The 15,121-nt window shown below is 41.2% G+C and overlaps 1 protein-coding gene across 3 annotated transcripts in view; it reads left to right on the top strand.

Annotated features, from left to right (window-relative positions):
• The first annotated feature begins 467 nt into the window (after positions 1-467).
• LOC139564869 (protein shisa-6-like) overlaps positions 468-15,121 on the top strand; it is a 74,424-nt gene continuing 59,770 nt past the window's right edge. Inside the window, exons 1-5 of one of the 3 annotated variants that reach the window (XM_071384704.1) lie at positions 468-724; positions 1,276-2,273; positions 8,032-8,180; positions 14,136-14,228; positions 15,023-15,094. In XM_071384704.1, coding sequence (XP_071240805.1) covers positions 1,729-2,273; positions 8,032-8,180; positions 14,136-14,228; positions 15,023-15,094 — 859 coding nt within the window. In that variant the 5' untranslated portion in view covers positions 468-724; positions 1,276-1,728. The remainder of the gene's footprint in view (positions 725-1,275; positions 2,274-8,031; positions 8,181-14,135; positions 14,229-15,022; positions 15,095-15,121) is intronic. The other 2 variants (XM_071384705.1, XM_071384707.1) reach the window with 2 other exon arrangements.

Here is a 15,121-nt window from a genome sequence, read left to right as displayed (position 1 = left end):
GGTTGAACATGATGCAGTGCCTTTCATTGAAAATTAGGCTACTGCGGTTTCTGGAGCCTCCTATAAGTAAGTGTGTTAGCTTTAATGCAGCTTTTTCACTGAATATTAACCAACTGCTTTCCGTTGTAATGTGTGTTGTCTCTCTTTCCAACGAGCCACATTCCAGATTAGATATCAATGTCTTAGAAAATATAGTCACTTTTCTGAACACCAGAATGGAACATTCCAATAGCCTGGAGACAAACTCTGCTATCATGGCATGTTAAACTGTGTATTACCAGCATATTGTGGCATGTTATTGTATTACCTAAAGCAGATCATTCCCAATCTCTTGCATAATAGGGCATAATACAAGCCAACTATATAGAACCACCAACAATTGCAACACGCTGCTGTTACATGGTATGAGTGAACGCAGCGTTGTGCAGTAGAGCGAAGATTTACACCACCAACGTCGTACTCTTTAAAGAGAAAGCTCTAATGCAGTTCTAGAATGGTCCAGATTATTGAGTGCAGCCTGTAGGCATGACCGAGCACACTGCTGTCAGGGGCCGATTTCTAATTAACTGAGGTACCTGTATTGGTGACGTAGACGCGCTCATGTGGAGGGAGGAGTGGGGGATGGAGTCGGGTCGGAGCAGAGCGGGGTCTCACGCGGAGCTGAGGTACTTTGGTTCAGTCTGTGGCAGAGTCGAGATACCCAGTTGCCGGACACCATCAACGGGTAAGTGCTTTTCTGTTTCGTTGCTGTGTGATTTTGGTTGTCTTGTTTGTACAAAAGTTTCGTTAGATTCGTCTCCTTCTCTCCATGAATAGAGCTGGAGGAAAGTAAACTTCGTACAAGAAAAGATGGGGGAAACTACCAGCATTGAATATGTTAGGCTATTTCTCAGGAAAATTAGTTAAGACTTTTTATTTGTCTGCGTTATAACTTTGAAATGGACATTCAAAAATAGAAAGCATAGCACCAAGAACTACTCAAAGATATATCCGCATAGTGTCCGCGCTGGGTTGTGCTGTCCATGGTGCTGAAACAGTTCGCGCGTCTGCGAGGGAACGTTTGTTTGACTGAGCAGAATTGTTTTACGCGCGTTCATATGCGTCTGTTTAGTTGGCATTGATACGCAATTCATAAAATTAGATTTAATTTGGTGCAGATGGATATGTTATTTTTCTTATGCAAAATGTTTGGTCCTTTTTTTTCTTTTAACAAAGTATTTTTTTACAGTAGGAATTTACTGAACCCTCTGTCTTTCTCTCCTGCTTTCTCTACAGAAAACAATCAGCGTTCAACTGTGCAAGATTTAGAGCTTTGCTAATAAAGATATACTTATGGTAGATGGCATTGTCGGAGACAGCCGGAGGGGATTCTTCAGCCCATTTCTCAAGCTGAATCCAAATGACACTTCCTCCACCCAAAAGTCCCCTGATGACCACAGAACTCCACTTATATTCGGAGGATGCTGCACAATGTGTGACACGGTCGTCCGACTGCAATTGATTGGTGCAAGAAGCGTCCTTCCCTCAACCAGAGCATGACACTCTCAGCAGTGGACAGTTGGAAAAGGGCTTCGGAAATGAACCCCTGTGGACAGCCGCAAGACTGGGTCAGTGGCAGGAGCACGGCTAGGTAAAGAAGCAGAGCTCTTCGTGTGAGGAGAGAAAGCATACAACTAAAAAAAGTGGGGGGCAAACGATCGCATCAGAAAAGACATACAACCTCAAATCATGGGGATACAGCATCTTCTGCTTCTTTTGATTTACTTGGACCCGCTGAATGTACTGTGCGCGGCTACAGCCAACAAGAAGAAAAACGCTCCAAAGCGGAATCAGAAGATGAAGGAGGTGAACGGCACGGAGGCGCCTACTGCGGTTCCGCGGCGAAACACTCAGGTCCAGGCACCTTCGATCGCTACCCATGACACGTGCCTGGGCTACTATGACGTGAGCGGAGCGTACGATAAAGTGTTCGAGTGCAACAACACCGAGCACCGCTACTGTTGTGGAAGTTGTTTCCTGCGCTATTGCTGTGCAGAAAAAGGGAAACGCATAGAACAGAAAACTTGCACAAATTATAACACCCCAGATTGGATCAAAACGCAGCCTCCCTCCCCGGCACCAACAGGTGACACTTACGACCCTGACTTGGATCAGACTAACACAACGGTATACATAACCTGTGGTGTCATAGCCTTTATCATACTCATCGGAGTTTCTGCAAAAGTTGCCTATGACAAGGCAACCAAGCCCCCTCAGGAAATGAATGTCCATAGGTAAGTCACCCTGACATTCAGGTTAAGAAATAGTAATTTATTATGGGGGCCACTTTTTTCCTCTGTGTGTGTGTGTGTGTGTGTGTGTGTGTGTGTGTGTGTGTGTGTGTGTGTGTGTGTGTGTGTGTGTGTGTGTGTGTGTGTGTGTGTGTGTGTGTGTGTGTGTGTGTGTGTGTGTGTGTGTGTGTGTGTGTGTGTATGATTGTGCGTGCAATCACTGTTATGAAACACCAGCTTCAGTTTTCAAAGACATGAAAAGTCTGCTGATGACAGTAAACATGTGTACAGTGGGTATAGAAAGCTACATTAGATTTGTGAATAGACTAAATCATGAGCACTTCATGACCACATGTGTGACATGTGTGCAGCTATATGCTCAACTTTTGAATAGGGATGAAGACATAATTCACAATGATGCTCAATTTAATTCCTCTCTGGAAAATAATGTTACACCACCTGCAAGCCATTATGCAAAGGGAAACTGATCATTACAATCAACTCCTTTTCAAATACCTCTCTTATGCAGATATACACAATCCCTCAACTGACAGTCAACCCGATTCACCACTACCACCACCACTACTACCACTACCACTACCAACACCACCACAACCACCACCATACATTGGAACATTAAATGTCTCTTGTCAACTAAATTATTGCTCCGTTTTCATCAGCAGCACAAACAAACCTCCATGAGGCAGGTGTGGAATTGAATGTCTCTGTCAAAGAAAAGGCATCACATTCATGGTCACAGTATAACATTCAGGCTAGGAGCAAGGTTGGGTTGCTTCACTGCTAACAACCCAGAGGACATACTGTACAGATGTCACTCTCCCTTCTTTTGATTGACATTGTATCTTACGGGATAATGGCCCATGGATGGACTGCTGTTGGGAAAGTATGAGCTAAACACATTATAGTGGAATACATCTAACTGCTGAGGAATCAATGTCTCAATGTATTCATTATATTATGTCCCTATGAAAGGAATGAATGCATACTGTACCACTAATCCTTATAATCAAGCACTCTGAAGTCCAACAATTTCTAAGTATTTGGATTAGGTGCTGAAAATAGCATATCGCCTCCAAAATGATTGAAGCTGGTGATTTTTTCCATGACACATTAGAAGCCTTGACTATATTGTTAAGCACTTCCTAGAGCTAGGAGAGTAACTAATGTACTGTAGACTGAATTAAAAGACAGTTAACCTTCTGAAGTGGAGGAGTATGTTAGGGATTTTGTGCTCTGACATAAACCCGCCATGATGAATTTTGCAGATTAAGCCAGCAGCTATCTCATTCACTCACGGTGTTGTATGTGAGTAGTATACCTATGCTTTGCAAGAAAGCTATAACAAGACAGTACCCAAATAGATGGTTTGGGTGGAGAAACCACATGTGGTTAGCCAATCATTGTGGTTGTCTAATGGTGGTCTGGTGTCTATTAGCCCATAGCAGAGGGGGTTGTCTACCTGTTCAGCCAAAGCTAAGATCTTGATTAAAGCCCATGTGAGGCTAATTGTGCCTTGCTAGGACTGGCTTCTGTACCCTCGTTACCTGCTGGCTCCATAAAATCAAGGCAGTGATTGTTCTCAGAGTCCATGCAGCATTAATTTGTACCCATTCTTAAGCAAGCCCCTCCCATGGCATCAACCCTAGATAGAAAATGTATGTTTCTCCACTAGAGATCATTTGTACCACAATCCTAATGGATATAGTGGCTGGTCTAGCAGACTGGAAGACCTTTGTCCGGAGTTAAATGCAGCTTAAACTGTAGCGGTGGACAGATGTTCAGTATGGGGTAAGCTCCAAGGATGACACTGTCATCTTCTCATGACAGGGCTCTACAACCCTAGATCTGTCTCTCTTCCACAACATCCATTAACCCCAGCAACTGTTTTTCTGCATTAATACTTCTGCTGATAGATGAGTCACACTCACACTGTTGTTAGAAGTCCATACTTCAGCCTGTCAAATGTCATTGACTCCTAGCTGAACAATTCATATCAAAGCATTAGAAAGGAAACCTTTTTGTTCTGGTTCTGAAGAGAAATCTTTCAGGTGGACAGTTCTGTTGACAAAATATAGATACGAGAACAAGGCTTGGATAAGTGCCCCCCATTCATTTTTCCTTTCGAAAATTCATGGTTATGTCTACAACCTCAATAGCTATTGATTTAATAGTCACACCAAAAGATGGTGTCAAGCACAGGTCTTTGGTTTAAGAGATAATGTTCTCAGACACATTTTTCTGCTCGTAGTGACATTCAAATATACAATCCTTAAATGCAAGCCAAGCCATTACCTTGACAGTTTCAACGATGACAGTACAAGTAGAAAATATGATACCAATATCTGTCTGTCTCTAGTGTATTCCTACAGTTCTAGTCAAAGCTATTTCATGCAACCTACCAAACTTCTGAGGCTGTAGCAGTGCCTCCATCTCAGTACTCAGAACTGAGGAGACTGTGAGGATTTCTGGCCCCTTAATGCTCTCCTATCCTAGCCATGGGGCGTACTTTCAAATGGAGATGCTTACTGCCACCACCACATCAGTATGAGTGGTGGTGAGAGAGATGAGACAGATGCTGCCCAATTCAGATTTTTTTCTTTACTAATTGGTCTTTTGACCATTCAGATCAGCTCAAAAAATATATAATGTGAAAATATCTCATGTGACTGGTCAAAAGACCAATTAGTGTAAAATCAGAATTGGGCTGCCTGTGTAAATGCAGCCAGAGTAGGGATGACTAAACGAGGTGACATTGCATAGTGGACATTCAATAGCTTTTTAATGATTTATTTCCAACAATCATTTGGCACATTTGGTAATAATGATCTCTGCCGGGGGGAAAAATGAACTTCTGTGGCTGGCTTGAGACATCCATGCTGATAACCATGTCTAGAAAGCTGTATTGGAACATGGGATTAACTATATACTAGGCAATGGTTTAAATGTATTTAGCCCTGTGAAGTGATTCAGAGTTTTATCTCAGTGACTGTGGATGGATTGTGAGGGGAATGCTAAGGCATTGGCAGACCTTTTTTGTTTCTTCTGTGACCTTCACGGAGGCACAATAAATGTCGAGTGAAAGCCAAAGCCAGTGATTTGAGTGGTCTATATTGATCGCTTTCTCGAAAGCAAACCTGGATGCAATTTAAGATGGATCTGTTGCAAAAAAAGTATCTACTCTTAGATTGAGTACATATTAGGTTTTGTTATGCCAGTGAGAGTCAGTTCCAATACATTCAAAAGGGATTTCTAAATTGACCTGCATGCAGTGAGATTGAATATGTCATTTTTGAGCAATTTTACCCTAATATTGGGCAGAGAAAGCAGATTGGGTGAGGTAGGTGAGATAGTATGACTTTGCAATGTCTCTTGTATAACTTTAATGCATGTAAAGCACACCTACATGGATGTATTTCCTCTCCAGTGTCTGCTTCTACTCCATTAGTGGTTGGCATGTAAGTGATATCCTTCTCTCTGCTCACATTGGGAATATTCATTTCTTTGGTGTTCCTGACAACCTAATCTCTCATGGACAGACTATGTAAACCTAATTGATACTGGTACTGGTCCTCAAGCATCTGACCAAATTACAAAAGATTTTAGTTCTGCGTTAACCGAGATTACTGACAACCTGATAGGCAGGGTCAATGCTGCAATACTTTTCTAACATATTCATTCAGCCATGAATCATGGCTTGACAAACATTTTGTGGAGTTCAGGATCCAAGGGGAGTAGAAATTCACATTGGTTTCCATTTTCTTCTCCCCAATGCTTTTGAACCTATTTTAATTGGTAAATGGTCCGGTGCAGCAAAGAAAGACCTAGTAAAGCTGCAGCTGGCTCAAAACAAAGCAGCACGCCTTGCCCTTAACTGTACACACAGAACTAACATCAATAGCATGCATGAGTCTTTCATGGTTGAGGGTTGAGGAGAAATGTGTTACTTCTCTTCTAGTCTTTTTAAGAAATGTGTGTGTTGAAAATGCCTAACCACTTGTATAATCTATATGCATACACTTCAAACAGACATACTGTACATACTCCACCAGATACGCCACCAAGGGTTTCTTCACAGTACCCAAACCAGAGACAGATTTAATGCATCGCTCAGTTACTGTATGTTTAGAGCCATGTCATTGTGGAATGCTCTGCCACAAGACCTTACTCAGGCAAAAAGTAAGTTTAGCTTTAAAAAACGGACGAAAGAATGTATGTTGTATCACATCATTTCTCCTATTTCTAAAGATGTAATCTATTGTATATAAGAATGTGAATATGTATATATGAATAGTGTGTAAATACTGTTGTCTCGGTCCCTTTCAAATATATAACTCTTATTTTTATGTGCATTTTTAATTTGGATTTAATGTAATATCTTGTGTTTTTCTTGTCTATAACTGTTCTGTACTTTGTCATGTATTTGTACATTGTATGTGTACCCCAGGAAGAGTAGCTGCTGCATGTGCAGTAGCTAATGGGATCCTAATAAACTAAACTAATCCGTTTAGAATGCAGATGATAGACTTGTTGAACATCTACACCACATGCTCATAATAATTCAATCTCTGTCTCAGTCTGAAAATAATTGCAAACATGTCGCCATATCTGTAAACACATTCTAGGCTTCCTTATCTCTTTTGACAATGTAGAAATGTGTTAAAATAGAAAAAAAGAGAAGAAAAAAATCCCATTTCACTGCGGAGGCAAGTCCCTCTGATAACCAACAAGACTGAACTACATCCTCTGTCATGTGCTGCAAGTGCAGTGTAAAGGGAATTACAATTTATTTTCACTTCTCTTCTTTACAATATTTACTTTACTCCCTCGATGGATGATGGGTGTATCGTTTGAAGATTATTTTATACGTTCCCATTTCTTGTAGATGTTTTTCCCCTTCCCATACATAGGAATGTACTGGTGCTATTGAAACATGATTTACCTAAGAGATTTTGTAGGGGAGGAAACTGTGACAGGTCTAGACTTTGGGGCTTTCAAATACAATATTTTTTTTAAAGAACCTCTATTCCTCCACTGTGTGGGACTGGTTGAACGTGTTCCTGCTATACAAGACACAAAGTAGTCAACTGGGGCGATGAAAACCAGGTCGCCTCAGTCTGTGAAAAGGATATGGTTAAAGTGTGCCCATCCTAGAAGGGAAAGGCTATTAATACATAGCTCCCAAAGTCACAGAGAGTTATGGAAAGAAGTTGACTCAGGTCGACTTTGACACAGTTACATTACCCTTTCAGCTCTTTGAAGAAACCAATATGTCCACCATCCTCACCACTATACTTCAATGGGGACCAATGTTGAAAATGGTGATAGCAAGATGCTTTGTGCAGAGCCCTTAAAAATTGGTAACTTGGTAGTTAGATTCCCATTTGAACCTTAGTAGTGGGGGCGTATAGCTCTAGCAGAACGTTCTTCAAGGAACATTGATGAATGGTTTTAGCTGTTTTCCCTTGGCCTGAAGGGAAAGGCCCATCTGTACTCAGTGTGGCTCAGTATTGAAACCTGGCCTATTGGCCACCTTGGGTGTAATTACACTTTACACTGTGCCTTGTTCTGGAGCTCCACCAACACAATTGGAGCTGTATGTAACAAAATAAATTAAGTAGACCTTCTGGGGATGTTGAGAATAATGGTTGTCGGTGATTGAAAACAGGAAAGTATTTCTGGTTCTGTTTGTATAGTCTGAAAACGATAAAATTACATCTGTGTTTTTACATTTCTTTTGCAGAGCCCTTGCAGACATTTTGAGGCAACAAGGACTAAATAAGGAGAATGAAAATATTGCAGCGTTGGAGGGTTCACCCAAAGACATAGACACACCTCTCCGAACGTCCAAGAACCATTACACCCCAGTTCACACCATGCTAGCAAACCACGGTGGGTACCTGCACTGTTTTTACTTCACATATCCAAGAATATCTTGATTCAAACTGTATTTGTCCTAAGCATAGGTTCTGAAATGGTCTTTACCTCTAGTACGCTGCATGGTGCACTATGAGTTGAATCAAAGTCCTTTCTCTGTATAAAATCGATACCCAAGATGACAGAGTTACTATGGAAACAGAGGTTATGTTAAATAGTTAGATAAAATGAAAAGAGGTTCAATGTAAATGTCATGAGAACATAATAGAGAAGGTGTTATTAAAGCCATATTCTTTGCCCTCAGTTACATTCTCTGAGTGGTGGAGATCCAGTCTGAATTTCAAATATACAGTAGCGATTGGTAGGAATTATGGAGGTAGATCTATAGAAATCTCATAGAAACGAGACAAGCAGGGATGACTGAATAAGGAGACATTCTATTATGGACTTTCAATAGCTTTTTATGACTACACAGTAATCTCCATTGTACACACTTCTATGTAACAGTATATATAACTACTGTCATTATACTTGGCTGACATGTGTACAACAATGTTATTTCTATGGTATGCGACCTTTGCATTGTAAAGTGGGACCTTATTGCTTTCATTATTGGTCAAAATGGTCTTTGACACACGCACTGAAATAGATGATGGGCAGTGTTGGGGAAGCTACTCTGAAAATATAATTAACGAGCTACCAGTTACTTCACACTATTGTAAGTTAAACTACACTAAAGCTAACCTTCAAGTTACTTCTAAAAAGTAGTTCACTACAACCAAACTACTTAGCGAAAAATTATCATACCTGAATCTGAAATGTCACAGACTACAAATTGCAAGAACATATCACTCTGGAGTCAGATGTTAACAGAATGTGTATTCTGGCCTATTAAACTCAAACATGTGGAATTAGGCACACAAAAAGTGTTTCAAGTGAGAATTAGGCAGGTTTGATGCTGAAAAATAAAGGCAATTCTTGCCTACTTCACCAATATTTTATTTTTGCAAAAAAAAAGTAGTGTGTAGTTCCAGTAGTAAGCTACACCACTACATGGCAACAAAGTTGCCTACAAAGTTGCCTACAACATGAAAACACTACCAAGATTTGAATTTAGGTCAACTACCACAAAGCTACTGCAAAAATGTATTTAAATTGCTAGTTGAACCACATATAGTTCACTACTCCCACAAACTGATGATGGGGCCCTGCTACTTAAGTATATTTTTTAAAGACTGAAAACAATATATAGCAGTTTAGACAAAGGGCCTCGGCTGAGTCTATTTTCATGCTGGGGTTCCATAAGCCTACTCAGCATTGGCTCAAAATGGAGATGCAAATGAACATGTTCTTCGGGAGACACATGGCTTTTGTCCTGAGATAATTCTGTCTTGCATCGCTGTTCCTCCTTCTTTTATCCGGTCTCCAGATCCCTGCTCCGGGGATCGCTTGCTAAGTGCCCTAGTATGGTGTCCCAGATTCAGTATTATATTTCACTCTCGTGTCAAAGTAGACACTCCTCCTCATCCAGGGATTGTGTCAGAGGAGAACTGTTACGTGCTACACCATGGGATGTGAGCCGCTTTTCTCAGACTTGACTCGAGCCACAAAAGCCACAGCTGCTGGTATGTGCAGTTTATTAAATGAAACCACTGTAAGGGCTAGCCAACAGAGGTAGTTACAGTTATGTTTGCCTGAATTACAGCACTTAACACTTCAATAATTCTCATTGGAATCAATAACCACTTTGACTGCCATTTTACAGTTGCCCAAAATTAGGATTGTCTAACCCCTTATCGGCTTTCATCCCCTCTAACAGCTCTCACTGTGCTTCATTAATCCATAATGTTAACCCTAAAGTGACCTCAAGACTACCATGACACCCCAGTGTTTTACATCAAGATAGTGTGGGCAATGCTGGATACTTCCCTGGTGTTTTACATTAAGATAGTGTGGGCAATGCTGGATACTTCCCCAGTGTTTTACATTAAGATAGTGTGGGCAATGCTGGATACTTCCCCAGTGTTTTACAATAAGAGATTGTGGACTATGGTGGATACTTCCCCAGTGTTTTACATTAAGATATTGTGGACTATAGTGGATACTTCCCCAGTGTTTTACATTAAGAGATTGTGGACTGTGCTGGATACTTCCCCAGTGTTTTACATTAAGAGATTGTGGACTATGGTGGATACTTCCCCAGTGTTTTACATTAAGATATTGTGGACTATAGTGGATACTTCCCCAGTGTTTTACATTAAGATATTATGGACTGTGCTGTATACTTCCCCAGTGTTTTACATTAAGAGATTGTGGACTATGCAGGATACTTCCCCAGTGTTTTACATTAAGAGATTGTGGACTATGCAGGATACTTCCCCAGTGTTTTACATTAAGAGATTGTGGACTATAGTGGATACTTCCCCAGTGTTTTACATTAAGATATTGTGGACTATAGTGGATACTTCCCCAGTGTTTTACATTAAGAGATTGTGGACTATGCAGGATACTTCCCTAGAGGCTGACTATTTTGTTTGGGTTCATGTCAGTCCTGCAAGTGGTCTTCATCCCTTGTGGCCTCCTTTCTAACACGACTCATCTTTCTGTTGTGAAATACTGTACGGGTCTCTCTCAAGTCTGGCATCAGCTGTACTATATTGGGTTAAACTGGCCTTGACTGAACTAGCCTCAACATATACAGTATGAAGTTTCATTACATACTGTATTACAATGCTAGTTGGTGTCTTTGGTGGCTCATGTAGATTATATGTGGATATACCTGGGAATCTGCAGTAATACATGAGATCCTCATATGAATATATCTGTTTTTCACAATTCAGATTGTATTCTATGTTGTTTTATTTTCACACTTGGAAATATATTATGTTCTTACATCATTTTCTCATTGATGTTGGTTGGTCTCTGCTTGGACCCTAAAGTCTTCTGCTAAAGGAAAACCAGTTCAATTACCCTTTCGAGATAATGTATCAGTGTATTTCAGCATAAGAACACAATGTATCATAGTCAACGTCTCCTACAGTAGAACCTGAATTCAGCCCTTAGGCGCTGTCCTTAGAGTAGACCAAGGTTAGAAAGCTGATTATCCCCATCACAGCTTGTCAAACACTGGCGGAGATACAGTGCATTCGAAAGTATTCAGACCCCTTCACTTTTTCCAAATTTTGTTACGTTACAGCCTTATTCTAAAATTGATTAGTTCACCTCTGGCTGGGCCACTAAAGGGTATTCAGAGACTTGTTCCGAAGCCAATCCTGCATTGTCTTGGCTGTGTGCTTAGGGTCATTGTCCTGTTGGAAGGTGAACCTTCGCATCAGTCTGAGGTCCTGAGCACTGTGGAGCAAGTTTTCATTAAGGATCTTTCTGTACTTTGCTCTGTTCATCTTTCCCTCGATCCTGAATGGTCTCCCAGTCCCTGCCGCTGAAAAACATCCCCACAGCATGATGCTGCCACCACCATGCTTCACCATAGGGATGGTGCCAGGTTTCCTCCAGACGTGACGCTTGGCATTCAGGCCAAAGAGTTCCACCTTTGTTCTCATGGTCTGAGAATCATTTAGGTGCCTTTTGGCAAACTCTAAGCGGGCTGTCATGTGCCTTTTACTGAGGAGTGGCTTCCGTCTGGCCACTCTACCATAAAGGCCTGATTGGTGGAGGGTTTCAGAGATGGTTGTCCTTCTGGATGGTTGTCCCATCTCCACAGAGGAACTCTATGCGCTTTCAGAGTGACCATCAGTTTCTTGGTCACCTCCCTGACCAAGGCCCTTCTCCCCCAATTGCTCAGTTTGGCTGATCGGCCAGATTTAGGAAGAGTCTTGGTGATTCCAAACTTCTTCCATTTAAGAATGATGGAGGCCACTGTGTTTTTGGGGACCTTCGATGATGCAGAAATGTTTTGGTACCCTTCCCCAGATCTGTGCCTCGACACAATCCTGTCTCGTAGCTCTACGAACAATTCCTTTGACCTCATGGCTATGTTTTTTCTCTGACATGCACTGTCAACTGTGGGACCTTATATAGACAGGTGTGTCACGCCTTTCCAAATCATGTCCAATCAATTGAATTTACCACAGGTGGACTCCAATCAAGTTGTAGAAACAACTCAAGGATGATCAATGGAAATAGGATGCACCTGAGCTCAATTTCGAAGTCTAATAGCAAAGGGTCTGAATACTTATAAGGTATTATAAGGTATTTCTGTTTTTTTATGGGGTATTCTGTGTAGACTGTGTAAATGATTTCATCCATTTTAGAATAAGGCTGTAATGTGGAAAAAGGGAAGAGGTCTGAATACTTTCAGAATGCATTGTATGTGTTGTAGTTGTTTTCCCCTTATTATTCTAAGCCAAGAACACTTCATGAAGGCATACTTCGAACAGATTTAAAAAAAACTTGCACGTAAAAGCCTCTTTTTATTCAGCATAAATTGGACACAGTCAACTTCTTAAATCCTGAGAGTCATTAAGTATTTACTAGTTTCTTAGTATGAAAATCCCAAAGTAACAGTGATGGATAAAATGTTTCAGCAATCAGTTTACAGTATCCGTTGGGCTTGAAAACAGAACCAAACAGGCTTTAGAGAGCTCAGGCCTGTGTCAAACGTCAGTGTAATGAAGACCAGGGCTAATGGTCCCAGGTGTTCCTTCTCATTATGATCATTTGAAATGCGGTTCGATCTCTGCCTCTATGCCCCAAAGGTCTGAGTGACACTATTGACTTTGAAGTTGCTCTATTGAGATGAGGCTCTTGAACTATTTGCCAGCTAATGCAGACTGGCACTAACAGGAAGGAAGAGAGCTAGGGGAGGGGAACTCAATAGGCCTTTGTAAGACAGACCGTCATGTTGTTTCTCCTCTATTTTCAGTTTAAGCTGTCACTGTCTGATACACACTCACTTTCTCAGCCTACCTGCATCTTTTTGTGCACAACATTTTGGTGTTCGATTGGCAGGACAAATGGAGGTTGTCAGACTGCTGGCCGGCACTTTGACGGTCCATTGTGGACCTCTGCACTCTCAATTACAGGACTTGTTCCAGCCAGACACAATATATAATCTTGGAACAAATTATGTTACATAGTGATCTTTAAGACCAAGGAAATCCAGGATGAAATGTTTTGTTGCAAGGCACATTTTTTATAAACTGACATTTTATAGATACAGTACTACAATGCAGCTGTCATGATTATGAAGATAGATCCAATTACACCGTTTATGAATCAATTATATAAGGTCCCTCCATATTGCAGGTCTATGTGGGGTAAAAGTGTTCTACTGTATAAGTTGAGGATGGAATGAATCAGTTTTAAAACACAGGAGAGTGTCTCGGTTAGAAGGGTTCTGTAGAATCTCTCCACATCTTCAGGGTCAAGTGCCCAAGCCTGAAAGACATTTTGCCATCCAATTAAAGTTTGAATATTTTACCTGCTTTGGCAAAAGGGCAGGGCTTTTGACCCTGAATGAGCATCTTTGTTTAATTTGTGAACAATATGAGAAGGGAAGTTCTTCACTAGCTCCCCCAGCTCGCAGCTTTGGGGAGACCTTTTGCGGTGGTGATGATCCTGAGTTTAATGTGAGACCCTTCTTTCCCTCTGCGTCCCTGTTCCTTTACCAGTTGGCTGAGTCAAAGAGGGAGTGAAATACAGAGGCCTCCTCACTATCTTTCAGAGTACTGGCTGAACTGAACTAAGACTCCATAAAAGACAAACTCCCGTGAACACAGCTATTCAGCTAACTAAAGAATGAGGCTAATGCATCATACAATACGTTCATTAACTAGGGTGGTTGGAGTTATTAAGAGTGTCCCAAACTCTGACATGTGTACACAGTTGTTTGTGATTTCGTGTGTGAGGGTTGGAACGAAAATCAGCAACGAATATGCTTAGTGAATTGTCTCGGTCAGATAAATGGTGTTGGTCATCTCATGCTATCTTAACTCTGCATTTCTCCCACAGGGCACTACGGGAAAGAGAACTTCCGCCAAGGCCAACTTGATCATAACTTCATCTCCTCTGGATTCGTGACACTGGGACGACCGCACCTAAAAGGTATTGTCTGTTGGTCTGATGACAGTTACTATGTCTTCAAGAGTAAAGACAGCGTTGACGTACAAACTTCTAACACAAATCTCACTCTCATTTTGACCTTGCCTCTCACCTCCACACATTTCCTCCAGTCTTCGTCCAAAAAGACTTCTTCCGTTTTTCGAACCACTGTTTGAGTAGATCAGGGGGAAACAGCCCATGCAATTATTTGACTTGCTCACTTCTCAGCTGGCAGTCACCTTGGGAAATGGGACTGAAGCTTTTAGCAGAACAATAACGGCATTTCTCAAAGCTAATTGAAAAGAGAAAAGCCTCAGTGAGTTACTGCTTTGTTCAGATGTGAAAAGTACTCTCTCCTTTTTGTTATGTTTTTCCCCTTGACTGACTCATATAGGCATTTACACAATGGCCATGTGTGGATGAAATAACACTCAGCATTATCAGCACTGCATGCTGTACTTGTCACATCCTCCAACTCTTCTTCGTGCCAGATCACTGTGTACAGAACTGTCTACTGTACGAGAACAATGGAGTCAGTTAAGCTGAGAGAGTCTTGTCTCCGCTCTCTAAGGAGGCTTAAAATTATTGATGATAGTTGTACATAAGTGACTTCCTGTCAAATGCCAAGAAAACTACATTATGATATACACCTATTGAATTTATCAGTCGAAATATAAATAGACTGAATTGCAACATAGAAAACTAAATGTTCTTAATCTGGTAGTATAAGATGGTAATAGCTAGAGTTGGTGCATAAAGCTAAGTAGTAAACAAGTGGCTGTTCTCTGTCTTTGCAGCGCAGCACTCTGTAGACGATTTAGGGCAGCTGTCCTGGCAGGGAGATCTGGACGTTCCTAATATCTCCTACAGTATGTAACTCATTCTCACTATGGAGA

The sequence above is a fragment of the Salvelinus alpinus genome, chromosome 36 (assembly GCF_045679555.1).
Source record: "Salvelinus alpinus chromosome 36, SLU_Salpinus.1, whole genome shotgun sequence".
Taxonomy (NCBI): Eukaryota; Metazoa; Chordata; class Actinopteri; order Salmoniformes; family Salmonidae; genus Salvelinus; species Salvelinus alpinus.
The sequence above is the reverse complement of the archived record's forward strand: the minus strand, read 5'-3'. Positions and strand labels throughout refer to the sequence as shown.